This window comes from Semicossyphus pulcher, unplaced genomic scaffold (genome assembly GCF_022749685.1).
Source record: "Semicossyphus pulcher isolate SPU_LCO1_2020_fin unplaced genomic scaffold, fSemPul1.0.p SCAF_8, whole genome shotgun sequence".
Lineage (NCBI taxonomy): Eukaryota > Metazoa > Chordata > Actinopteri > Labriformes > Labridae > Semicossyphus > Semicossyphus pulcher.
In genome coordinates, this window is record NW_027211759.1 from 19,646,677 (window position 1) to 19,674,235 (window position 27,559).

Consider the following 27,559-nt stretch of genomic DNA (forward strand, 5'->3'; position numbering starts at 1 on the left):
AATCACAATCAAGGAGCACACAGAGACACTTTGTCTCCTGCTGATGTCACAGATAACTCGTATACCCCGCTCCCATATCAATTTAGCATGTTGACGTGGGTTTTTCAGACCCGGGAAGACCTGCTTACAGATGCCAATTGTCTCCAGCTGTGTTCAAAATGCCAGACTGTGCTAGCAGTTTGTACTGATTTGGCCAAAATGTAGTATGCACTAAGCAAACAATTTGCAAAATGTGCAGTAGGCTAAAAATACCCGGATGTCGTACTGATTCTGAGAAAATCTCCAGTATGCATCGGACCAGTCTACCTCGCCTACTGTATCCCACAATGCAAAGCACTGGAACGTCACAGCGGCAGCAGAAGGGGCGTGATAGCTAAAGATGAGGCAGTTTACTTTCGCCTGGTGTAGCATGCTGCAAAATTAATTTGATGCTATGCTTTTGAATTTACAAACTGTACATATGTGGTGACAAACAGGAAAAAGGGAACCGCTTATAACTGAAACTAGAACTGAAGACTTGTACTTTTAACCTCAAACAACATGGCCGCCTATAAAGAGGAAATGCACTCACTCTTATGTACTATTTTAAAGCTCCCACAGTCCAAAGACATGCTGGTTAGGCGTCTCTAAAGTTGCCTGTAGGTGTGACTGTGAGTGTAAATGGTCTGTAAGTGTCAGCCTTGTGAATGATCAGACCCTGCCTCTCGCCCAATGACAGCTGGGATTGGCTCCAGTCCCCCGCGACCCTGAACAGGATAAGCGGTATAGATAAGGGGTGGATGGATGGTTGTAAAAGGTTGGTATTACTCTGTAGTTTTAATACATTTGTGGTAGTAATAGTTATTCAAAGTTACGTGGTGTTAAATGCCAGCTTCTGCCACTGCAAGTACTTATCATGCTTACTATAATGCTAACTTAAATTTACAGTTTAATCGTATAAAGAAACAGTGGTAACAATATCCATTTTTATGTAAAAAAAAAACAGCATTAAATAACCAGTTTAAAATCAAATGAACGAATCATAAACTTGACGGGTTGTGTTATGAGCGGGTGCTTTAGTTTAAAAAAAGGCGATAAAAAGGTGTGAACACTTTTCTGCAAGAAGGGACGTAAGATAAGATAATTGACACTCCTTTCTCAAACGCCACGTGTAAGGAGTCTGTTAAACATAAATAATATTCTCATGTCATCCTTTGTCAACCTTTATTCATCACTGACAAAATAGATGTCACATTGAACGATAATTACACCTCATTTGCCTTAAAAAACTGCCTCATGTTTACCCTTCCCTGCTCAGAATGTAAAGACTGTAGGTGACTTCTGCAAAGCATTTCAATAATAATAAACACCAAATTTATGCCTGTTTGTAAACAACTTGTACGTTGTAAACACAGCGACATGATTTAGTTACTTCAGTACAGCTGCCTGTCTGAGTCCCCCTTTCCTCCCCCCCTCCCCCTCCCTCTGTGGCTGCAGTAGTTTGACTCCTACAGGCTGTTTGAGTCATGCTGGCTGCTGGCCTGGCATCCACCTTCACACAGGCCACAGCCCGGCTCAGTCTGGATCACGTCTCGTGACGTTCACTCACCCGGGGTTGTGTTACTGCAGTCAGGATCCTTTTTTAAGAGCATTTAACTGGACTGGAGTGTTACAGGGGTTATCTAAAAATACTTTGCTGTTGTTTTCATATTTCAAATATTTACAAAGCTGAGCATGTTGATAAAGTAGCAAAAGAACAAAAAAGAAGTTACGCAAGAAACTTTTTTGTGTGTCGGACATCAAAAAAGCACCAATTACAGCAGGCTGCTTCAAACATTAGCGGCTTAGAAACTTAAATATAATAGTATTTTCTGAATGCAAAGCAATAGACTAATAAATAATAATTATTTATTTCATTAAATAAAGATTAAAAGGATTCTTACTTTATGTTTTTTACTGCATTGAGATAATATTGCAGCTTTTTGCTGCATTAAAACAAAAGCTAGTGTCATTTAACTTTAGCAACAATTTGACAACACAGTGATTCAGTTTGCAACATTAAAACAAAGTATTGTTTTGCAAAGAATTGGAGCATTATGGGAGATAAGTGTGTAAGCAATCTGGCTTTAGTTTTGTGCTTACAATTTGCATTGCAATATATTGTATAAAAGCTGTGTGTCACAAGAGCAAATGACATAAATGACTCGTTTTGTTTCTCAAAAGTAGACTCCTCCTCCTCTATTCAAGTTGATCTTTTAACATCAGAAACCTGAAGTACAAAGTTGCCTGTTTTGTATATAAAATCTGTGCAAAAAGCCATAAAAGTACAATACCACAAAAGGTTAATATAAAGTTAGAAGTAAGGCACACACACAAAGGCAAATGTCCTTCACACTGTAATCACACCATTGGCTTCTCCTGCGTCCTGATCTGTCTGATCACAGTCATCCCATCAACTCTGCCATCACCTCGTTAAACCTTGTGCCACTGCCGGGAGGAGGGAGAGCCGATCTGCAGGCCAGCGAAGAAGACCTGGTAACGGTGCTTCCACATGATGAAGGCCCCCACTGCGCAGACGATGGCCTGGACCAGGTTCAGCGCGATCTGGATCAGGAAGTAGAGCGTGAGGGTCCCGGTGACCTCCTCACAGTCGCTCACTCCCTCGTAGGTGAAGGTGCGCGCTATCGGATCACTTGTATCCACTTTGCAGACGCAGTCCTCTCGCTGCAGCTCACAGGTGAAGCTGCTGGTCTGAGCGTAGTGGTGACCGGCGAAGGCTATGACCAGCACTGAGATGACCAGGCCGATTGTGCACAGGATGAAGTACAGGAGCTGCAGAGGCAAGGTCAAAGGTCATGTACTGATCAGAAACGTCAAGTGTTTTTATTCTAGAAATCTGGCTCCTGCTTCAGTCCATCGTCTCATGAGTAACCTAGAGTGCCAAAACTGCAGCTTAGAAACACATTCTGGCTCAGTGCCTGAAGCAAGTTAAAGAGATTACCCACAATACAACGGGGCAAGGTCTGGCCTAGCTCTTAGCAAAGGCGAGACACAGCTAACGCACACATGACTGCCCTGCAGCTTCGGCTGCTCCCACCTTTAGCGCACGTCCTGTGTGAGTACTCTGCACAACAGAGGGTCTAAAAATACAGTCGTAAAATGTGACAGAAGCTTTGTGTTGTTTATGCAACCGCACAATTTCAATAACACTAAACCTTCATCTTAATCCATCACTTATATAACAGGAGAGCTCATTCCCCTGCGAATTTCACTCTCAGTTACATGCTGCTTATGGAATTATGCAAGTGATGAGCGGGGCTCCATTTGAAAGAGCATTGATGTTAATTTTGGAACAGCTGTGAAATCTGGAGTACGGGCGGCTACAGGGAGATGTTTGTGCAGCAACAGGTCCGTCATTGAACATTAAGCACTCCAATAAATGGAGATGATCTGAAACCTCCAAACTTATTGATGGTGTTTACAGTCCACGTGGTGTCCTGGGACACTTATTAGTGAGCGCTTACAAACTAATGGCACCAATGTTTGAGGAACCTAGCATCTTGACGCAGTGGAATTTAATTTGAAAGGGTTATCAGAGAGCCGCCCTCAGCTGACAGTGTAGTCATATTTATTTAGACTTCAGAGCGTCTCCAGTTATTTTCTGCTCACTCGACGTGTCGCTCGCCTCGCACCAAGGTCAAATGAACTGAATAAATGAAGTGTAAAGTCACAATTTCTGAAATACAAAAAGTAAGGCCGCGAGATCATTGAGCCGAGTGAATTAATGGCACTTATAAATTAAATCATGTTGTTTTTTAGAGCTAAAGAAAAAGATGCCGCGTTGTAATTGAAGCTTTTGGCAAACACATTATGAGCAGCTTTTAAAGGAGAACTTTATTTGGCTTATTTTCAGTATTTATGGGCCAGAGAGAAAAGTTTAAAAACTAAAAGAATGACGCTGAACTGAATGAAAATTATCCAAGAGAACTCAAGACTCATGTAAATGTATTCACTGCAGAGCGACAACAAACAACAAGACAGACATCTGCATCATTTTGATAACTACCTCTTGTTATACTTTTAATACCGCCAGAGTCTGCTTTGTGAACATCGTATATAAAGATGTAAACACTGTAATTTTGTGATTCAGACAGTCTGATGGGATTTTAAATTACACAAAACAGACACACCTAGAATCGGCTTTTCATCATTTGTTCCTGCAAAGCTTATTTTGCAAATTAGCTTCACTCCTTTAGTCGAAACACGATTAAAGTGCTTTATAACACTCCTCACAGTGTATGTATGTATTTGAACCTGTATGCACACACAAGTTAAACACAAAGAGGATGCTGATTCTAAGGAGCTGCGACTCTGAAAAAAAGAGTGGTGGAGAGGTTTTAATTGCCTTGAAATTCCAACTGTGTGTACTGTACAGCTAATTAAGCTGTACAATCATGTCACGTTAATGGATGCACTCATCCACTCATATGAATCCCTGCAGAGCTCCTTTAAACAGGAATGCAGTTAAATGAGTTTCTCTGTGTGCGACTTCAGTGGCTATAAGATCTGCTCTGTCTGGGCCACTATATAAGATACTATTAAACTCATCTTCATTAATATGTAGCCTCAGTGCAAGACATGAACGATCGTCATACACAAGCAGATTTGTTTGTCTGTGTCAGCACTTGTGCAAACTCACCTTGCAGACGAATTGCATGGAGGATGTCTCATCAGGGCGGTAGGAGACGCAGTACAGGATGAAGCCCACGATGGAAACCAAACACAGCTGCAACATGACAACATGTTTCACTTAGTTTGGTTACATTCATTCATATCAGGACAAGAAATATCAACATTGTGTAGCCCGTCAATCTCACAGAGACTGCACCTTGTTGCTTTTATATGTGATGTACAGTTTGCTGTTGGGTTCAGTAAAGAAAGAAGAACCTACAAAATATGTTGTGTTCAGGTTTCAGGGCTGTTTCCTGATATTGCATGATTCAGCAGTAAGCTGTCATCTGATTACATTACTCCCTTTCTCACACACACACACACCGACACACTCAGACACGCTCACACTCTATCTCTTCAGTGCGATTGGAGTCTTGTGACTAACGTGCAGCATCTTATTTAAATGTTTTTCCCAGGTTCTTAAGCAGTCTCTGGAAAGTTCTCGATGACCTCAGTGTTTTTCACTCGGCTGAATCTCGTGAGGATCTAACTCGGGATGTTCTCGTCCAGGGATGTTTTTGAGAGATGATGAGGACTGTGATAGGCTGCAACACAACCACACGGCAACAACACGTTTTCTTTCTATCACTGAAATGTGACCTGAAATCTTATCATAACTTTTGATATAACTATATAGCGTTCTATTGTTGATATGATACATTTAAGGGACTGTTAATCATTGTTCATTTGTAATTAAAAAAACACTGTAAAGAACTATTTAAAGAAAGTTCAAGTGTGTGAACAGATGACATGCGACCAAAGCGTCAGTGAAAGCGTGAAGTGCTTTCATTCAACTTCAACTGCCTTCATTTCTTACACCACGACGGCCGCTTCAACTGCTTTCAGTGCTAACATCTCACCTGACACTGCATCTGCTTTAGTGGCTTAGGCACCGACTGACATTGCAGCTTCTTCCATCTCTTACAGTGAAGATGACTGTTCGCTTAAGCTCCTTTCAGTGGATTCTGACGCTTCAGCTGATTTAAGTGCAAACATATCAGTGATATTGCTTTACTTTAAAGCTGCTGTGAGGAACGTTCACTTTGTGTTGATTTTGGCGCCCCCTGTGGAGAAAGCCGTACCTCTTATCTTTTCACTGATCTCCTGTACGTGTTGAAGTGGTGGTTTTTAATAAAGAATCTCATTCTGGTTTGTTTAACAGTCATATGTATCATTCACCCTGGAATATGTAAACAAAGACAGTGTGCAGTTAATTGCTTCATCTGACCCCTCCCCCCCCCGCCAGCAGTTTCAGGCATTTAAAATAACTATATAGAAATAATCAATCTTGTCGCTGATGATCTGGTTTGCTTTGCAGCTTATATAGAGTCATCAGAATTAATTTCAGCCTGTTTCATAACCATTGAAAAATTCCTCACAGGAGCTTTAATGGACACGACCTCGACTAGCATTTCAGCGTCCTTTATCTCTGACGCTTATTTCATATGAACTGAAACAGACAAGTCAACTTCCTACCGGGCTGCTGCACTTTAGTTGCTTTTAGTGCTCACACATAAACGGACATCTCAGCTCTCTTTATCTCTTACACTGCGGTCCTTGAGCTGTAAGGCCCCTACCTGTATTTTAACAGGTTGAGTGACAAACAAACTAATAATGTAACTTCTTACAGGCCCCTCAGCTTAATTTCACATGCTTGCAACGGTTACATTTTCACTGATTTAAATTGACTTCAGCTCACCACTTTAACTCCTCCTCAGATCCTTTAGACTCCTTCCTTAAACATGTTATGCTACCTTGGTAACTCAACTTCAACTACCACTTCAACTCCTTTGTGCATCCACTTAAACTGCAACTTGCAAAATCTCACACACACTAACCTAATTAAAGCATGCAGCTTTAACTGTCTGCATTGTCATTGGCAAACTTTTGGATGAAGTAAACGAAATGTGTGGTGCCTTTATTTGTCTTTGTTGACAGGTCAGATGACGTGAATCCAGGGACAGTATGCACATCACATCTGTAAAAATAACCAGGTATTTAGATGCTATTTGGGTGTCAGAGGTCAAGTTGGAATACAGCACGCATCATTGTCTCATCAGGCCTCGTCAGATGTTGAGGATTCGTGTGATGTTGAGGGTCACACAACAAAAACAACAGAAGGTGCGTGCAGGCCTGTTAAACATGGAAATTCAGGTGTATGCATCCAGTAGAATATGACAGATGGAGATTTATTAGAGTATGACCGTCTTGGTGTAACAGGTGGGTCAGTGTTGACATGCAGTGTGTTGCAGATGGACCACACATTGAGGACTATATCTGAGGGTCATGCAGAAGTGTCAGTCTCAGGCTCCATGCAAACATACTGATGTAGTCGCTGATGTTAGAGGGTAAGGACGGAGCTTACAATGATCCCAGCCCAGTGTGGCGTCTCCCTGGCCAGGAGCGAGGGGCTGATGGCCAACATGAGGAAGGCCAGGACTGTGACGGACACCCCCAACAGCAGCTGGAGCAGGGCGACGAGCAGAGGGAAGCGACACACTCGGCACTTGTTGCCGTCCTCTGGCGCTGGGCTTTCATCTCTCCTCTTCTTGCCCTCCTTCTTGTCTTTCTTCCCCATTTTTCCTTCTTTCTCAACACACTCTGTACGCTCAACTTTTACTGTAGCAGTGTTTGGGGTGGATCAGCCTGTCTGCCGTCTGCCTCCCTCCCTGTCCCTTCCCCTCCCCGCCCAGGCCTCCTCTCACCATAAGCCCTGCTCGGCTGCTATTTGGACATGGGGAAGGCTCTGAACTAATATGGAAAACATTTGGACTGGATTCCTAAAGCAGCTCCAGTGCCACATATAGAGCAGGCAGCATACTGTGGAGGAAAGGAAGAGGAGGGAAAGGGGGGCAGGAGGACACAGAAGGGGGACTCCAACGTACGACAGTGAGATGATTTCACCTAACGTTTCGTTTAAGACAAAAAAAAGGGAAAGTGCAACATGGAATAAGCAGGTATGAGTTAATGAAAAGCCCGCACAGAGGAGGTCACACTTCATTTGAGAGCCGGAGTGATTGGATCGTTCTTTGTCAGCACTGTTACACAAGAGAGCCATATGCTGCCAGCCCGAAACAGTCACATGACTTACAGGAAGAAGTAATGTGATCATAAGGCATGTGAGGGCATTACAAGGGCTCAGATTTTACTGTTTTTGAGCGCTTTAATGTTTACAAGAGGGGAACAGGTGTCGCTGACAATCAGATTAACTACACTGAAGTCATTTGGAAACTTTTATAATTTATGGTAGCATTTTTTATAGAAAGTTCTTTAATTATTTGATCTTATTTCAGTGTTAAGATCTGAGAAAAAGTCAAAGTCACAAAACTTCACCCCGCAATTACCCAGCCAATCTCTGTCAGTGTTTTATTATCAGACAAAGAGGTTCAGATGAAGGTGGGAGAGCAGCAGCACCCATGCTGAGGTTAATAAAGAACCGCGACGCACGTGTCTGAGCACACAGCTGGGCCGGTGCCATGGTTACTGACAACGCAGCTTTGCACGGCTGGAGATGTGTGAATAGGTAACCCTGCTCTGCTCAGAGCAACAACACAGCGACAGACGTGCAGGATCGCACGCGGCGTGCACGCGCGCACGCTTTGAATATTTGAAACCGATCCCGTGTTGACGATCTGTGTTTACCCCAGCCTCGTTGTTTACAGTTCATATTAGCATGGTTGTTAGCGTGTTGTGTGGGGATCAAGAGGTTATAACCTTAAAAATAACAGCGTATACTCCCTTAGACGGTAAAAAAGTGTCGAGTTTCAAAGTTTGAGTTTCAAAGTACACAGTGGCTAGTGGATAAGAATGCATATGAGGATCAGTCTGGCTCTGCTCACGCCTGTGCGTCTTTTCCTTCGCCACATTGTGAGCATGAATCACGTTTCAGCAACCAGGTCGAAAGTGTTTGGACTACATCACTATAGGAACAGCGGCGATAGCTGCTATTACACACAGAAGGTCTAATTACCGGACTTTGTGCTGGTGCAGGCTACACGTGAGTCGGAAGCTGTTCCCTACCGGAGGCGCGCGTGCGCTCTAACCACAGCACCGACGGCTTTGCGAAGTGGCAGCTCAGGGAACTCTAGACATCAGTCTGAATCGCAGCTCCACTGGAGGACACGCACTGTGCATCATCTCCCTTAGCCGTCCGTCCGTCCGTGGGTCCTGGAATAACAAACATTCCCTTAAGAGGCTGAGCAACGGATAAGCAGAGAAGGAGAGAAGTGATGGATGAAAGAATACCGCATTTACAGGAAAGGCAGTTCATGGAGCACGCGGATTTCTTGGGGTGAGTGTCGCTTTTAGCAAACTCTGTCAAACTCTCTCTAATAAAGTGACATGTAATAATCTGACACTTTCCTGTCTACTTTAGGGTGGATTATCCCTCTCTGTACATGTGCAAGTCCAAGAGAGGAATAAAGCGAGAGGATGGTGGCAAGGTGCGCGAGCTCTCTTATTCTAAGAACAATCTGCATTTTTAATTTGTTTCCAATAGCCAACATTTTTATGTTCGAGAAACTCAAAATAATTCATATGTATAGTACAGTAACTTTTTACACACACGTTATTAATAAGCCTTTTTCTTTGTGCCAGCAGGACGCGTACAAGTTACCACACCGGTTGATAGAGAAGAAGAGAAGAGACAGAATCAATGAATGTATCGGCCAGCTGAAGGATTTGTTACCCGAACATCTGAAGCTGTCGGTAAGATCATGACGCGACAAAAAGTTTCTTGCTGCTCAGCGAACCTGATTTTAAATAACAGAGATCTCACAAAGTGCTGCTTTTTCTCCACAGACGCTGGGGCACTTGGAGAAAGCAGTGGTCCTGGAGTTAACACTGAAACATTTGAACGCGCTGACTGCTGTCACCGAGCAGCAGCACCAGAAGATCATCGCTCTGCAGAATGGTAAGATGAACAAACGTGCGATTGGAAACCGCGCTTCTTGATCATGTTCAGTGAGATTAAGCTGCATTATGAATGTGCTTCGGTTACATTAAACTTTATCGCTCCCCCTATGGTTTGTATTTACGCATGAATAGAACAACAGGGCACATAATGCGCATTTTGACTAAACCAAAACAGAATATTAAACATGTTTTATTATGAGTGTTTATGACGTGCTACACCTTACAGAATTATAATCTGTTCATCTTTGCACCTCGTGTTTCGCAGGGGACCGGTCGATGAAATCTTCCATTCATGCAGACCTGGACGCGTTCCACTCCGGGTTCCAGGCCTGTGCCAAAGAGGTCCTGCAGTACCTGAGTCAGTTTGAGAACTGGACGACACGAGAGCAGAGGTGCGCGCAGCTCATCGGCCACCTTCACAAGGTGCTGGCGCAGTTCCAGCCCGGCGCGCCGCCGCTCCAGCCCCAGCTCCCCGCTGGGGACTCGCAGGACGGGCAGAAAGCCGACAGCCAAGCGAACTGCGTCCCGGTCATCCAGAGGACCCAGGGCGGGGAGCTAAACGAGAATGACACGGACACGGACAGTGGATACGGAGGAGAGGCTGAAAAGAGCGAGGTCAAAGACAAAGAATGTGAGCGCAATAAGGCGCAGCAGGGACACAAGGCGGTGAAGATCAAGCAGGAGTTTGGAGATGATCGCGCTGCAAAGAAACCAAAGATGAACTGGCCTGGCAGCGCGTTAGCCGGCACAGACCCAACCAGGCCTGACCTGGCGTTTATGAACTCTCTGATGGGAATAAGCAGTGTGGGACAGCAGACACCTATTTGCATGCCTTTCTACTTCATCAACCCCTCTGCCGCGGCGTCTTACATGCCTTTTTTCGACAAAAATAACATTGAGAAGTACATGTACCCCGCGGCTGCAGCTCTGGCCTCCCCTTTCCCCTGGCTTTACCCCGCACACGCGTCAGCGGCGGCGGCCGCGGCTGCTGCTGCCGCGTTCCCCGGCCTGTCTGCGCACTTTGGAGCCTCCTCTCATTCCAAGGACTCCCACAGTCCAGACAGCGACGAGTCACGCGAGGCTGAGACATACTCACCTGAGGAGCGCGAGGAAAGTCCCGATAGTGACGGCGGGGAGGATGACGTAGCTGATATGTCTCAGGAGAACAACAAAAGCGCACATAATCAGCTTTCTGCTTGTCCAACGAGCTAATTTGTCTGTGTTACCTTTCCGTGCTTTCTGCTGAGGAGTTTTGTTTTTTTAAATTAGGCTTAAACGAGGTCTCACGAGGAGTTTCTCATGTACAAAAATCTTGGCGGAAGGGGACAGTTGTGACGGCACGTGCCTTTTGCACTTATGCTAGTTTAATCAAGCTAAATGATTATCGACAATGATTGACATTAGCACACGGCTGTGTTGTGCTGAAGTTAGTTTTTTATCCTCTTTGATAAAATATTTTCAAATGGCAGCATTGGTGCCAAAACTTTGAGTACTACAACAGTGCGCAGTTTCCCAATCAGCGAGCCTCTCTGGATGTATGACGTTGCAACTGACCTCTGCCAAGGTTACTAAGAGCCTGGCTCACTCTGACTGTAAATATTCTTACCTGGAAGGCAGGCTGATTCATGGACATGTAAATGTGCACTAAACGGGCCTATAAAAGACGTGTAACGCCCTCAGTACCTCATCCCTATGGGGAGGCACATATTGTCCCTCCTGACCAGAAATGAATAGTAACCCCCCCCAAATCCAACAAACTCACAAACCTGACTGAAAACACAAAAATCAGACTCTTTAAACATTACGCATTTATAATAAAGAAAGTTTGGGAGATGCCGGAGTTTACTCTGGTTTCCTTTACTTGTTTGTTCTTGTGAGGAAGGAAAACACAATCACTGAATCCATTCAAATTCATGGAAAGTAGAACCTCTGCATCAACAAGGAGCTGCTGAGCAGCACATTGTGCGTCCCCTGAATGCAGCATTTCAGCACAGATTGACCTGTGACTCCTGTACCTCCAGGAAAAAGCATTGTAGGATAGCACCTTATTGATCTTTGATATTGAATGTACCTGTATTTTCCCAGCTGTTGAAGTTTGTATGTAGGATGATCTTTACTCTTTGAGACGTAAAGTGCACTTTTTCTGCTTTTTCTCGCCCTCAACCTTCACCTCATCATTTAAAAAAAAGTCAATCACTGTAGTTCTCTTTGAACCTTTTTATTGTGTTGAGTTTTCTTTAAATAAAATATGACTTCATTTCCACACAGAGCAGAGACCCCACATGCTTTGTGAGTAAAACTATTCTGGCTCATTCATAGTAATAATGGTTCAAATCATAATCAGATTTGAACACCCTGCACCCTCTTACACACCAGACTCTCCCCCCATTCTGTGTTATGTAAAACCTCACTTTGCCCAAGGTGGGAAAGAAGCTGTGGTCATGTGACCATCAGTTACGAACATGGCAGTTTTAGGACCTTTAACTTCATCTCGGCCTGTTTTCTAAGAGATTAATTCCCGCAAGTGTCGTGTTGTTCAGCTTTCACACGTGACTGACTAAACAGATGATTTCCATTGTATTTTGCATACACGATGACATTGCTTTTGTAGATTTATTCTGCTGGTTTTTGCCTCAAATCTGTTCTCAACTGTTCTATGAAGTGGCATGTGCGTCTGTAAATAGGTTTTTGTGAATATACCATAAAGTATACATGTCTATGTCAATGTTGTAGAAGTCTATGGATTTTTTTTTTTTTTTTAAGATTTAACTGAGCAACTGTTGCACATTTCGTTAATGCTTTACACATATGCTGTTCTAAATTATTGCTGATGAGTTGTAAAATAAATATCAAAACTAAACTCTGCAGGCTTCTTCTTATTTAACGCCAACTCTGTCTCACTCGTTCGCAAATTCACTGATTGCCTGAGTGAGCATGTGCGAAACACTTCCAACAAGTACCTTCATGTGTTATATTTAGGTCGTGGGAAACTACACACTGTAAAACACCGGGTTATGTATGCATAAGTCTAAAGTACAGTATTGCTAATAGTCTTAAACAATAGAGAAAGTCCATGTAGATGAAAGGTGTTGTTACAGAGGCTGTAATCAGCTGACAGGTCACATAGAGGAATGTACAGTGAGCCCAGGCTTAAACACATGTCATGTGATAAAAGGATGATGAAGTGAGATTACCCTCAGTCTGTACAGGCTGAAGAAAAACAAGGGGCCGCCTCCCAACTTGTCAAAAGCTTTAAGCAGGATCAAATCCAGCCTTTGTTGTAGCCACGCACTGGTTTACTGCAATATTAGTGTAATCTTTATGAATAATTTCATCAGTGTCCGACTTCTTATGCTTTCCAGTGATGCTGGAAACAATAAAGTCACATTAAAGCCAAATTATGCCTGTTAAGATGTTTGAGAAGAACATAAAAGCTGCCTTAAGGGGCAGCATAAAATCACAGTGAGAAGGACCACAGACCCGCTTCACTTTTTATTCTCAGCTCAGTTTACAAAAAAGTTTTGTCAGTATCTGCAACCTGAAAACTTCTAAGCAAATGCATCCGCCTGTAATTTACTAGATACCATGCTCTTTTAAACTTCATATAAAGCCAAGTAACATTTTCCATTAATTACAAGAACACGCATCTATAACACATTTCTTATCATTTTATTCTGTGTGAAAAAGTAGTCCCCCTTGATTCTCCTCCCCTCACAATATTCCCATGTTTACCATTACTGAGTAAATGTCTCCATCTACTGGTGAGAAGCTTGAACAACAGTCGAGCAACACAGAACAAATCCCTCCTCATTCACACACAGGCAGAAAGTTAGTGTTAACACAGGCATCAGCAGTGACACATCTCATTGAGTCAGATGGTTTATTGAATCATGCAATCCAAGTCATATCAGCAGCCAGTTACAGCCATACATCAGTCAACACCTTGCAGTATATTAAGGCAGGAAACAATAGAAACAGGTTATGTACAGTCGACATCTTACAGTTCTCTAGAACATATACGGTTGTAAACAGTGACAGCTGACAGCTACGCCTCATCCAGGGGTGGATAATGCACACAAGTGGTTTCTTAAAGGGACAGTACACCCAAATACAGAGAATATCATAGTTTAAACATTTAAAAACAGGGTCTCCTCAGCTGAACAGCAGGGACGCACTGTGCTGATGATGTTACTGAATGTTAAAGGGTGGACTTCCCTTCGGTATTATCTACTTTGTATCCCTGGGTGACAGTTTGCAGGTGCTTTCAGTATACAGTATGTGTTGCATGATGAAATAAATCAGATGACATGTGAATGCATGTTACAGCACACCTTAATATGGCTACAATAATACAGTAGCAAAGTGGAAAGCACTATCAATAATGTTCTTCCCATTGACATTTGTACAAAATACAGCTTGATGAAACATCATTATAGCTTCCTCTTTGTTGCTGTGCTATTCTCTCGGCGCCGCTCTGTGGCGCTAATACATCTATGACATTTGATCTACAACCATTGCTTTGATGTCTCTACTAAAGCTTCACTGTACATTATTTGAGTACACCAACTGTGGAATGAATATAAGGCACTTTGATGTCATTAGCAGCTGAACTACAACCTAAGAGGGGCTCTTTACCTTGGCTACTCTGCACACACACACACATGCGTCTCCTCAGTCACCGACTCACACACACTCATACGATGCAGCTGTAGTTTCCCATTGGATTATTACATGCCACCATTTTTACCATGAACTAATTGATGTACTGTACTGCGGGTGCCCTGCACATCCAGATATGGCTATATAAATGACACAATCATGCAACAAGACCTGCTAATCTTTGGCCACCGATCCTTACAGAGAAACAAGCAGAATACATTTGGCAAAAATATACTGTGTAGTCATCTTAACAACAAAAAGACAGCTCAAGAGGATAATTAACACTGTTTCATAAAGCAGATATAACTGCAGGAATGAGGGCACTCCATTTTTAAAGCTGTGAACGCACAGCCTTGTAATAAAATAGAATAATTCACTAAATAAAGCTGAAAAGTAAGAAACATATTTACAGTAAGCCATCATTTTGGTACAGACAGTAACATTCTTCAGTAACAAAACTATTAACCATTTGTGCATAGTTTTAACGTGAACACAGTCCAAGCTACAGGAATTATTCTGATATGCAAAATGACAGATTCTAGTTTTACTACAGACACAAGTCGATCCTTCATCACCTCTATAAGAACCAGACGTTACGCTGGGTACAATGTTTTCATTGCAGAAATTACACATGAGATATAGTTCATAGATTCACATACTAAGAGTCTCAATAATGCTGTTAAAAGGCAATCAGTTGAATCATGATGCTAGTGAGAAACAATACAAATCATTCAGCAGGTACTAAAGTGAGAGTAAAAGTACATTAAGTGGATATGTTTATAAAGAAAGTCCACAAGAGCCGTAAGAAAGTCCGCACATGTTCAGGGTGTTTCTTCTTCATGCTTCCGACCAGCTTTCATTCCCATCAAGTGCTCCTCGGCCTCCATTCATCATCAATCCTTCATTATTTGAGTCTTTTAGACTCAAGGCTGCCTTCATGTAGTCCAGACAACAGTGCATAGGAGTGTGCTACTGAGGTATCCAGTACAAAGATATCCACTTACAGCAGACCTGTTTACACATAGATCCCCTCTGGGTTCAGGCCTGAACTGTGGGGGCTGTGGAGCACCCGGAGGTGCCCGGACATCGGGGTGGACGACACAGGGCGCTTCAGGGAGCCAGTCAGGGGGACTAAATCTGAGAAAGGAAACACGTTAAAGGAAGAAAATTAGAAGAAGAAGGAGACACTTTGTTAATCCCCGAAAGGAAATTCAATTTTTTCACTCTGATTTTTACAAGTGTGAGGGGACTGCACACGGACATGCACCCCGCGCAGTTGGGGGATTTGGTGCCTTGTTCAAGGCCCGGGAAAGGAACTAGCACCTCTCCAGCTACCAGCCCAAATTCCACACTTAGTCTGTGCCGGGACTTTAACCAGCCACCCTCCGGTTCCCAAGCAAAGTCCCTACAGACTGAGCTACTGTCTACCCCAAGCAACAATACATATAAAGAAGTGAATTTGCAAGGCAGGCCGCTGAAGATAAAGTCAGATTAGTACATTTTTCCATATTTTTTGTAGCCCCAATAAATTCCCTAAAAAACACTACTGAGCCTTGTTTACGCTATATAACACTTCTGCTATCCTGCCACAAGGGGGCAGTACAGAGCTTTGATCCGACTCTGCAGACGCAGTGAATTTCTGTCCTGGCACAAAAGCGCTTGCAGATTTTTTTCACACATGAACCGGAAGGTTACTAGAAGGACATGAACACTCAGTTCATTAGTTTTCACAATTTAAATCCATCAAGTTCAAAAATTAGACCCGCTGCTGTGAGAGATGCAGTGATGAAGTGGAGGTCATGCAGTCAGACACTGATCTGGGCTTTATGGAGAGGTGAGATATTAAAGTTAACATTGTGTTTACAGGTTTTTCAAATCAAGGTTATGTTAAATGTTCAATCACAGTTACTGCTACTACTTTTTCTCCATATTTAACACAAGCATGCAATATATTCAACAGACTTTGTTTTCTCATATTCAAGTGAAACATGAAACGCTATAAGAAGCAGTTACACACAACAATTAGATTCTGTTTTACCAGTTACTCGTGCATGAAGAAGTTTTAATTAGGGATGCACGATATTATCGGCACGTTATCGGTATCGGCCGATATCGGTTTAAAAATGAAGTATCGGATATCGGCCAACACGCCGATATCCGCCGATATAATTAGCCGATAAAATAATGCTGCTGCATACTTCATTAAATGCCCGACCTCGGCGCCAAGAAGACGTGATGATATCATGTGTGTCTACCTGCAGCATGAGAGAGTTAGAAGCCTAAATGTCCGTGGTGTGGAAGTTTTTCAAAGTGTCCGAAATAGATAGCAAAACTGCTATTTGCAGTGACTGCTCAGCTTCAGTGATGCGAGGAGGAGCCAAGGCAAAGTCTTTCAACACTACAAACTTGATTAACCATCTCAAGACCCGTCACCCCGACCGTTGTAACAAATGTGATAAGAGTATCACCATTATACTGTACGCTAATTCCAATACAGAAGAGAGTTGATGATCTCTGCAATTAGGTGTGCGGGAAAAAAATATCGGTATCGGTAAACGGCTAAATGAGTTGTAAAATATCAGCATATCGGATATCGGCAAAAAATCTAATATCGTGCATCCCTAGTTTTAATACTTGTACAGTTAATTTATGTACAAAGTTCTGAGCATGCAGGTAGATCCTTAAAGTGTTTACATTTTGGTTTCTTCTTATAAACAGTTTCCAGCTTTTTGCTTCCAAACTTTATTTAACAAGCTGGTCTCAGTTTACAACATGATCCTGCTCCAGGCTCACCTCAGACTTCCTGTAAGTCAATCTTTATTAATGTCCCTAATTACGTTGTAAGTACTATATTATTGTGCAAGTGTGAATAACCAGTGGCCGATTCATGCGTTCAGCTTTTATTGCTTTGTGACAGCTCCCCCATCATTCAGAGCTCTGTTTATGTGTCAGCTCTCCTGTAGGAGGACAGAGCTCTGGTCCAGTGAGCCCATCACAGAAACTGCTGAGCATGAGATCGAGGGACAGAGTGATGGAGGGAGTGAGGGAGAGATAGAGAAAGACGAGTGAATGAGTGATGCCAGCCCTGCTGGTATCCAGGCAGCTGTTGGCATGGAGACTATAATTGCTACTGGAGTCGGTAATAGCTAATACTGTACCCTCAAATACCCCCCCCTGCTCCCCATTTCCTCTATCACAATCTGAAAACACACACAAGTGTTTGTACTTCAGTGCTTGTGAGGACCTTCTTCGACATATTGCATTCCCCAGCACAGCACCAAAAACTCTGAGCTGAACCTGAAACTTAAACCAGGTCTGAACCTGAAGAACAGCCCTGAGAGGGTCTGTGTGAGAGGCCCAAATCTCCTCACTTTCCAGAAATGTCCTCACTTCCAAGGTCAAAAACTAAAACTGGTTCTCACAAAGACACACACACACACACACACACACACACACACACACACACGCACGCACTCTTGAGCACTAAGCTGAGTCATTTTCACTCAGCAGGCTGTCGAGGAACGAGATAGAAAATTAAGGTTTTCCTCAAAGTAACAGAATGGATTTGCTCTTGCACTACCTTACTTACAGCTTCAGCTTTAGCACTCAGAGTCTTTGTGTCTTCTGTGCCAACAAATTCCTATTTGTCATTTATGTCAACAGCAAATGATACCTGGACAAATATACGACTGCACTCTAAATTTGAAGCATTAGAGTTATATCTTTAACTCCAACGCATATTCCTCAAGAGAAAAAAGACACTCATATCAGGTTTATAACAAAATGATATTACCTATACCAGGACTGTTCGGAGTACTCTCATCGTCAGTGGGTTCAGCCGGCAGCACGGTGACCTTGGTGCCGGTCTGCTTGATGAACTGCTGCAGGTTCACCTGCCTGAGCTCCTTGGTCAGCTGCTCCAGCTCGTGCTGCATGTCCTTCAGTCAAACAGCACGAGAGAGAGATTCCTCAGCAAACATGAAGGTATTAAAGCAGCTTTAAACTGGCATCTACAGCTACAGATGATATTAGACTGTGTTTGTTTGTTCTTAAGTCACACAGATATGGGTGTGTTATTCTGGTAGTGGCTAATGTAGCCTGAAGAATGACGAGCAGACTACGGCGATCTGTAAAGATCACTTCCTGTAACTCCAAAACCACCAGATTCGCTTCATTTTCCAATTTGAAGTCTTAAACCGACAAGGCCTCATGTGACATCACTTAAGGCGTCGCACAGCTCCCTCTGAGCCACAAAAAGCTTAATACAGCTTTCTTCACATTTGCAGTTGTAATCCCCAAGACTTGTAAACAGACTGATGAAAAGGAAAATCTCATCAGAGGAGTTCTCCTTTAAACTGTCAGGGATTCAGCACCACGCTGAGGGACGACTCAGTTGGACAGATGCTTAAATGCATTCTAACTGATGGATGGTTTCCCCGATCACTGCATCACTCTGCAGCACTACTTTGTAAAAAGAAAAAACTCATGGTAATAAAAAAATATGCTTTTAATGCATGCACACGTCTCACCTGCAGTTTCTTGCTGCTTTGTCCAAGTGACCTGTCCACAGCTCTGCAGCTGCTCTCCAGCTGCACAGCTTGCCTCTCTTGGGCTTTCAGTTCAGCTTTGACCCTGAGGACCTGAGCCCGAGCCTCAGCCTCACTCACCCACTGGGTCTCCTGCCGCTCCCTCTGCAGCCGCTCCTCCTCCAACCCTGCCTCTACACGCTGATGGGACAGAGAGAGAAGGAGAGGACATGATTAAAAACCTGGTAATGATTAAAAAAACACAAGTGATGAATTCTTGTGCTTTGATTCTGAGCTGCTTATTTTTTTATCTTTTACCAAAACCTTCTACTAAAATATTTCTTTATTCAATATCCAAAAAAATCTTTAAAAAGCACACCTGTACCATTGCCAGCTTTTCTTCAATCTCCAGTTCACAGCCCTGCAGGCGTCCTCGCAGCTCCTGCAGTCTCTCCTCCAGCTGTCTCTCACTCTCCATCTCGATCTGCAGCTCAGTGGCCCAGAACTCTTCCTCCTCCATCTCCACCTCGTTCTTCCTCAGATGCTTCTCCAGCCTGACTATCTCCTCTATGAACCCTCCTCCTCCACCAGGGTCCCCGATGCACCCTCCACCTCGCCCCCCTCGCCCTTCGGCCCACACCTGCAGCTCCGCCTCATAGGCCTCCAGCTTTTTCTCCAGCACGTTGAGGGTCTCTCTCTGTATACCCACCAGTCTGACCAGGTCTTCCATGCGACAGGCCCACAGGCCAGGCGACACTGTCCCCATGGCGGGTCCTGCATGGTGGTGATTTCCACTCAGGAGGATTCTTCGTTTCGCCTCGGCCTCAACGATCCGGCCTCCGCTCAGTATCTCCCTCAGGCCTCTGGGTGCACCAGTGAACGTGAGCGATTTGCGGCGCGGTTCACGGCGCCGGAGGGAGCGATCATTGGGATGACGAAGCTTTGCGAGGGGAGGGAGGCTCTGCCGGTGTAGCCCTCGTTCAGGCCCTCTAAGAGGGGGTCCTTCTGAGGGGGGCCGTTCAGTCAGGGAGGGGCCTGTGCGAAGCAGGATCAGCTGGACGTCACCAGCGTACTGACCCCAGGTGTTCAGAGAAGCTACGGGGCTCTCATGAGGGGCAAGGTGGCGCTCGGTGTCCCGCCATTTTTCTACCAGAGTGTATCTCCCCGTGCGACCTGGAAACATGAGAACAAAACGAAACACACTTACAGCCTGACACAGATTCTTATAATAGTAGAAGGTTATGCTTTAAAGGAGCAATTCTCCCCTGGGAAAAGCCTGTCAGTCAAAGCTGGTGTTCTCTGTAATCGATAGAAGCAATACTATTTGAAATTGGCGCCATAGCTGTGGAGAAAGTCGTACAAACAGCTCGGGGTTTCGCCCATTCTACATTCCTACAACCCCCAGCGTGCATTGCGCCCCTCCCTCTGAAAAGAATGGCCTAGCGAGGGACGCTGGAGTGAAATACTACCGTTTCGCTGCTCCCCATAATAGCATGATTGAGGTTGAAAATCGGCCAACTGTCCCTTTAAGTAATTTTGAAAAGGGAGGAAAAAAGGAAGTCAGGCATGATATCCTGATATCATCTTTTGACACTGCAACAGAAACATATGAATAAAACTGTGTTCTGACATATTTAACATGTCATGACCCCGTCATTATCAAACTAACAATTGTCAAGTTTCACCACCTTCATTGAATGTGGTTTCTGACTTTGGTTTCACAAGTGATTTGAGAGTCGTGAGTCTAAACCATACTGTTAAAGTGCAGACTGGAAAACAGGACAATCAGCTGAAAGAGGCTTAGAGCTGCTTAGATGTGCAGTGTAACGTGCTTCTTATTGGATTTACCCTTTCACATTTTATTTTATTCAACCAGAAGAAATAAATGTATTAATGCTTTTTGAAGAAAACCAAGACTCAACATTTGTAGTTGTGTGTGGACAGAGGCGCTTACACAGTGCCAGAGTACTGAATCAATATTGATGTCTGATTACTTAAAGTGCTGTATATGTTTTTAATAGAGAAAAGGCAGAGGAGGGGGTTCAGAAGTGAGTTTGGCAGGAGACCGAGCAATGAGTCAGACTTTCCCTCCTCCTACTCTGCGCTTTGTGGGAAGTGATGTCAATACAGCCTGCTCGAGTGCCCCCGTTCCTGAAGGAGCCATATGGGAAAGAGGGGGGGGGGGGGGAGTTGCTTAGATCTAAGTGCAGCCTCTGACTTCGACCCACCGTATCCCAGCAGGAGCTGCGTGTAGGCAGGAGACTCAAGTACTTGTTTAGACTCTTTTTCAGGTACCAAAATACAACTTGGCATTTCAAAGCGGATAACTTTTGACTACAGTTGTGGGTTAGTGAAGGCTTTGAAATACACTTGATGAAAAGGCTTCAACAGTTTTGTACTCACCACTTTCTGAGTGTAGTAAGTGTGAATAAAACTGTGAAAGCGCAACAGAACGGAGCTCTTTGTGTCTTACATGGGAGAGAGACATTTTGAGTTCAGCAGCCTGTCCTCTTGTGTAAGGACTTTAAGATGGAAGTATGATAAAGGCCGATCTAGATGTAACGAACATTAAACAGATTCTGCCCAAGTTCTTGGGGCAAAACTCCAAAGGTTATGGTTCGCTGAAACGAGCTCCAATCTGAATTTAAAAAATGCCAACTGCCTGGATCGTCTGCAACCTTTCTAACCAAATGTACCGCCTGAATGTCACCATCACTCCTCATGTGCGTGATATGAGGAAGCATTCAGCAGGCTGGAAGAAACTACACGACTCAAGTGGCTTTGCATGCTGTCATTTAATGTCCCCTGTGTGTATCACAGGTGTGCATGCGCGTGTGTGTTTATAACAATGATCTACCTATGGCCTGAGCCAGAGCAATCACCACTTCCTGGCAGGTGGTTGCTTCAGTGACCCCACAGACGACCCTCTGGACTCCATCCACCCAGACCTTGAGCTCCATGTTAGGTCAGAAGCGAGGGGGCCGGTTATGGTGTGTTGGCCCCGACATTATTGAAGGCTCCAGTGGTGCAGGGCAGCTGAAGCCCCTCCGGCTGCTTCGCTGAGGAGGAAACACGAGGGAAAACAGGAAGCAGTTAGTCAGGATGTGCTCAAGGACAGGGCTCTGTGAGTGCATTATAACAGACACAGTGCAGTTCTACCTCTCCTAGGATCTACTTATACAAGTGGTGAAATAAGCAGAGGTACAGACAGGCTTTGTTAGCAGGAGCTTGTATTTAAAGGTTAGTCCAGTCGAGATGGACTCGTACAGCCAGGCTGTCAGGACCAGCTGGCCGTAACGCTGTTGTTTTGTTCCTCTCTATGAATAGGTACGTGTCTGTTGGGGGTGCAGGAAGGGTCTGCCAGCAGACATTCCCAAGTCCAGTTCCTGCTTTTGTACAGAGAAATTACGCAGAAGCGGCGAAGACAGAGCAGGAAGATTGACTCGGTGACACATAGAGGACGGGAAGAGAAGGCATGAAAACGTTATTAAAAATGAAAAAGGGAAAGTTGAAGAATGGGCGCATGAGGGAGCAGTTTTTGATCTCACAGTTATTGTCTTTGTTCTGTAACATCTAAGAGCAGACACATCAGTCCCTGCTGGAGTCAGTAGTAGGACGTAAACACAAACATAGCCACATATTAAAAAAGGGGCTTCAAAGTCTTCAAAATTCACTCTGAAAGAGACACACTGATTGTGGAATACATTTAAATATTCACAAAAAGAGATATGCAAATGTGAACTGGTTAATCACATGAGCAGATTTTCAAAGGCCGTGTTATAAATGTGAACAATAACTACTGACACAGTCTGTGAAACACCCATGGAGGGAGAGGCATCCTTCAAATCGTCCTTCAAGGACAGAGAGCTGGCAGGGAATGAATGGCATCTCCCCCTGATCTCTATCACTCTCTCCATGGATCTAACCTTCACTGCAACTACACCACTGAGTCAAAAGGTCCTTTTGTCTGCCCACCCCCCACCAATTACACCTCCCCCACCCCCAATATTCCCTGTCCACATTCACAAAGTCACTCACACACCAGCAGCCCGCTCTTCCCTCCACCAGTGGCTTCTCTAAATATGGGAAAGACATTAGGGAGAGCTTTTGTGGAGTTACACAAACAGATGGAGCTGAAACTAATGATTTTCATTATTAATTATTTCTTAACATATTTTCAGTTGGTTGATTAATAATTGTTTTTTAAAAAGAGGCAACAAATCTTGTTGAAAGCCTCCAAAGCAAAGAGTGACATCTTCAAATGACGAGTTTTCCCAATAGACCAACACATCCTAACATTCCTGAAAGCCTCAGGCACAGATTTAGACTTAGATTCAAGTGTTTGTGAAGCGCACTAATGCACTGCATAATCTAATACACACAACCTGTGCATTTGTATGTACTCGAGGGTCACCCTTTGTCTGTGGCCTGGCTCTGTATCCCTCTGCTCGGCTAGTTAGGAAGTGTTTTAGTCCTTCATTCACGCTGCCCTTAAATGGCATTAAAGGCTGAGGGAAGGAGAGGTTCAAGAAAATAGTTACACAAACGCGCACTGCAAGATTTTTCTGCAGGGACCAAAAACATTGTCACGATTTAGTAAAACCCCTTTTCCAGGGGGTTGTGGAAACAGTATAAGGGACTGAGTATGTCTTGATGCAAAGCAGACGTAGTGGATCAGCCAGGGGGGAAAGTTTTATACACCGGAGGGGGAAGGGGAAAGTGCCTTAAAAATACTACCTATAAAAACTCACTGCAGACTGCACTGGCATTAAGCGTGGTCATAAAGTGTATATCTTCTGATTTAAGACTTAAAAACACAAATCATCCAAACAAGATTTCATCTCTTCCTTCCACACGCTCAAGAAGACTCAGCGGGGCATTTATAAATGTCACTTGCTCTGGTCCAGGCTTGTAACATTCATAATCATTAACATTAACCCAGAAAACCCAACTGATGGTTCAGGCACAGCGGTGTGGGGCAGCGTGCCATCCTGAGCTCTGCAGGCTCCATTCCTCCAGCCTGTCAAAGCCTCGGCCTGGGGAGATGCCCACTCCCTGATTTGTGCGGCTCGTCGTCTGCCAGAGAGGAGGGCTTAAATATCGTGAATTCGACTTAAGCTCAGCTGAGGAACGATCAACTGCAGAAAAACACACAACCTCTGCATGACTCCACGGCGCATTTGTTTCAGTGTCGGTTGAGTGGTGTTGACTCAAGATGCATTCCTGCGAGAGCAGCGAGGTGTGCGAGCAGCCTGGCCGCCCGGCTGCTGGTGACTCTTCTCCAGGCCTACAGGAGCACACCGAGCTGGCAGCAAAACGGCTTCAACTGGCTGCTGGAGTAAACAACCTACCATATGCTCCTGCGGGTGTTCCAACACACTCCTGTAATGTACACCGTGATGAGATAATGTAGGAGTTTCTACTGTAGGAGCATAAATATAGCACTGCTTTGTTTGAGTTACCGTCTGTCGAGCATCACGGACTGGTCAGAGAGTCGTGCAGTTAGAGGTTAGAATAAAGGGGGTGTTCAAGGAAACAAAATGGGCATTCATTACATTAAAACAAACAAAGACTGAGCTTGAATCAGGAAGCCTGTGGGGCAGCGACTGAACCAAGCTGAGAAAAAGGATCCTCTTGGAAAACACTTAAGTTCCACAAGTACAACCTCTACAAACCTCTATTACACCCTGGTTTCCATGCAAACGTGCTCGCCATTGTTCAAGGAGGAAGAAAACAATGCAGCCATTTCAAGAAACAAGGAAGTTTGGGAATTGAAATTTGGAAGGATATTGTATCATACAGGCCAATTAAAACAAGGAACTAATATATAATGGAAGCCTTCTGACACGCAAAACTCCCCCGAGCTGCTTTTAATTAAAGACAAAGGGAGACTTCTGTAAGCGACAGCAGTCTGTTCTACTACTTAAACCTCTTTGCCGATTGCTAACCAAACTTTAATTCAAATTGCGCTCCCTGTAGCGCAACATGTAATTACCAACAATTTATACCCTGCTGTAATTGGAAACAGATCTGTTGTGAAATGGATCTCTGCGAGCAGACGCTGGTTTATTGTGGAGGCACTGGTTGGAACTAACAGGAGAAATCTCCTCGCTTTCAATTCCTCGAGATTGTCATCAGCTGCTACAGCCCCGCGTAATCCCTAAACCTGAAACACATCAGACTGGGAAAAAGTTTAAGATTAATGAAAGGTACGCTGAAAATGCGGGACCCCTGTGGTTAACAGTTAAGGGTCTTTCAGTGGGAACCAGATAAGGAAGTTCCTCATCATCAGTTTGCCAGCTTGCCCTGCATACAAAACCCTGTGCAAGTGTAAACGTTCCCAAGCAGGGCAAAGACTGTTGCCAGATACAGGCCTTGATCCTGTAGAGTGGAATCTGATAACATCCAGGGTATGCATTCCTGCGCTGTGAGAATGCAATGGGCCATGACTAAGAGACAAGAGAGCTGAGGGTCCGTCTGCTCTGTGATCTTGCAACAGGCAGCTTGCTTTGCAATGACACTTCAATAAACTGCATCCCATCTGAAGGTGCGGTTAAAGGTGCAGGATCACAAGAGATCAGTTTGCATCATTCAGAAGAACTGAAATGTGCAGTCCGTTAAATGATGGATCTGAAAAACAGAATAAAATAACACGGTTTCTCATGATTTTCTACGTCAGCATCCTTCCAATTAATTTAGCGCCTCATTTGCATTAGCCTGAGAGACCTTATTCCAGCAGTATAAATGAGTGTTAATTAATGAGCAATTAAAGGTGACACTGTGCCACCACTTAATCAAACACTAGAAGACAGTGGGTACAACTCTCAGCACATGCATTTGATTCAACATTTCTAAAGCTGTTGGAAACATGTCGTAGCCCGACCACTTAAAGCATCAAAGGAATCCCAAAACATACACAAAGCAGGGACGAGCATTCCTTCAGATCTTCACTCTTAAATCTGCAGCTCCAATCTTTAGATTGTGTTGTTTAGGATTAAACCCACCGTCGCGTCACGCTACCCCCGTCACGCTATAGCCTGCACCATCAGGTCCTGAGAGCTCTCCAGTGGCCCCTGCCCTGCAGCAAGCCTTCCTCCTTCTCTCTGGCTGATATTAAACTATTAGGCGCTGGAGCAGACTCCCCCCCCCCCTGTTTGGGAGGTCAGTTCTGGCAGGAGCTCGAACATCTGGACGGCACGTTCAGCCAGCAATAATGCCGCCTTTGTTCGCTTGCCATATTCTCTGCTCACTGGCCAGCTTTGAGGAGCCAGCAGGGCAGGCAGCGGGCTCCTGCAGCGGGGCAGCAGCACAGCAGGGCAACCAGAGGCCTCTGGTCTTGGTTTACATGTTACAGCGGTTTGTAACACATCATCTGGTGCTGAATCACAGTCTCGCATGTAAGCATTTATGGAAGTGAAATGGTTTTGCAGCAGCAGCTGAAATGGCAGCCACACATAAAAATTGGCAAAGTTTATATTTCCAGTCTGTAGGTGGTTCTTTGCAGCCAAATCATCATTGTGCTGTGACTACAGCAAATGCAGCAAAGACCAATGAAATAAATGTTTCTCTTCCCAAACTATTCAGTCCTTTAAGACATCATGGCATAAGACAGAGATACAAAACGTTGGCTGAGGGAAACGCTCCACAGGTTGGTTCTGCTTCACCTGGTGTGTGCGTGTGTAAGTAAAGGACAGCTTTGGGGCTTTAGATAGACTTAACTGTAAGTGCTTTTATATCTAGATGTTTTTATGGTTACTGATGTGTAATGTTTGTTGAGATCATGTGAGCTTGATTTAATTATAAAAGAGGCTGAACCTGAAGGGAGACAACAGTGTGAAACAAAGCAAAGCAACATTTTTAAGTGAATGTTTAACAACAACAAAAATCTAGGCCTGCCATCATTAAACTGCGAGAGACTGAAGTCAAAATCATCACATAACACTTATAAATACTTTTAATTGATCCTATTTCTTAAACTAACAGTTAACAACACAAATAAAAGCAGAAACAGCGTAATATTTCGTCACTAAACACAATGACAGACGTTTTACATAAGGACATTTAAGCCTGTAACTGCACCTCTGTCTTATATTGTTGCTGTCGAGTGGGACGAAGCAGGAGAAATGGCGATAATGGGCTGTAGTGGGCTGAGAGAGTAGCCGAACTATTCTACTACTGAAATGTTTCCGTTATCTCAGCCTCACAACTGAGCGGGCTCATCCGCAGCACATCCTGCTATTATTAGGTCTGTGTAATGCTCTTACCTCTGAGGTGCAAATAGGATTCAACTCAGGCTTTTCTGTCCGAAGTGAAGTTTAGGCTGAAAACACAGGTAAAGGCGTCAATTCCGCAAAATGTGTCCTTCTTCACCATTGCCCAGTAAATCACTTCCAACGAACTGCGACAAAGTAGCGTTTGACTGCTGTGTATAAACACAGAACAAAAGGCGACAAAGACGACTCAAATAAGAGATAACTGACGTTTCGGTCCTCTGTCCGAAAGTTTGAGTGTCCTCTCAGTGCGCTAGTCTTTTGCGGTCTCTCCGATAGGCTGCGGAAAAAGCCCCTCTCCCCGTTTCATTACTCCTGCTGGTAAATACACAGCATTGGAACTGGGACACCGCAAGGCATTGTGGACTGTTTAAAGCTGCAAAACCCTGAGAGGGGGGAGGCTACCTACAGACAAGTTTTACTCATCCAGGATGTAAATTGTTGTACAGTGATACTGATTAAATTTTTCCTTTGATACAT

At 44.1% G+C, this 27,559-nt stretch overlaps 3 protein-coding genes across 5 annotated transcripts; 1 reads left to right on the plus strand and 2 right to left on the minus strand.

The window, feature by feature from the left end:
* Positions 1–1,038: 1,038 nt before the first annotated feature.
* On the minus strand, positions 1,039–7,422 carry sspn (sarcospan (Kras oncogene-associated gene)). Its single transcript, XM_069687103.1, has 3 exons — positions 7,076–7,422; positions 4,679–4,765; positions 1,039–2,811 (listed from the first exon to the last, which is right to left on the minus strand). The coding sequence occupies exons 1-3, from the start codon at positions 7,286–7,288 to the stop codon at positions 2,452–2,454; spliced, it is 660 nt and encodes a 219-aa protein (XP_069543204.1). The 5' UTR covers positions 7,289–7,422; the 3' UTR covers positions 1,039–2,451.
* A 1,418-nt stretch (positions 7,423–8,840) lies between these two features.
* On the plus strand, positions 8,841–12,489 carry bhlhe41 (basic helix-loop-helix family, member e41). The gene is made up of 5 exons (XM_069687102.1): positions 8,841–9,001; positions 9,086–9,152; positions 9,310–9,417; positions 9,511–9,622; positions 9,890–12,489. Exons 1-5 carry the CDS (start codon positions 8,940–8,942, stop codon positions 10,834–10,836), a joined length of 1,296 nt encoding a protein of 431 aa, XP_069543203.1. The 5' UTR covers positions 8,841–8,939; the 3' UTR covers positions 10,837–12,489.
* A 1,001-nt stretch (positions 12,490–13,490) lies between these two features.
* LOC138613420 (ras association domain-containing protein 8) lies at positions 13,491–27,383 on the minus strand. Of its 3 annotated transcripts, none has more exons than XM_069687087.1 (6): positions 27,074–27,383; positions 21,667–21,863; positions 19,189–19,982; positions 18,813–19,010; positions 18,077–18,221; positions 13,491–15,420 (listed from the first exon to the last, which is right to left on the minus strand). In XM_069687087.1, the coding sequence occupies exons 2-6, from the start codon at positions 21,767–21,769 to the stop codon at positions 15,299–15,301; spliced, it is 1,362 nt and encodes a 453-aa protein (XP_069543188.1). In that variant the 5' UTR covers positions 21,770–21,863; positions 27,074–27,383; the 3' UTR covers positions 13,491–15,298. The 3 variants fall into 3 exon arrangements, with proteins under 3 accessions (XP_069543188.1, XP_069543189.1, XP_069543187.1); XM_069687088.1 differs by having other exon boundaries at positions 19,195–19,982; positions 21,667–21,868; XM_069687086.1 differs by having other exon boundaries at positions 21,667–21,868.
* Between the last annotated feature and the right edge of the window lie 176 nt (positions 27,384–27,559).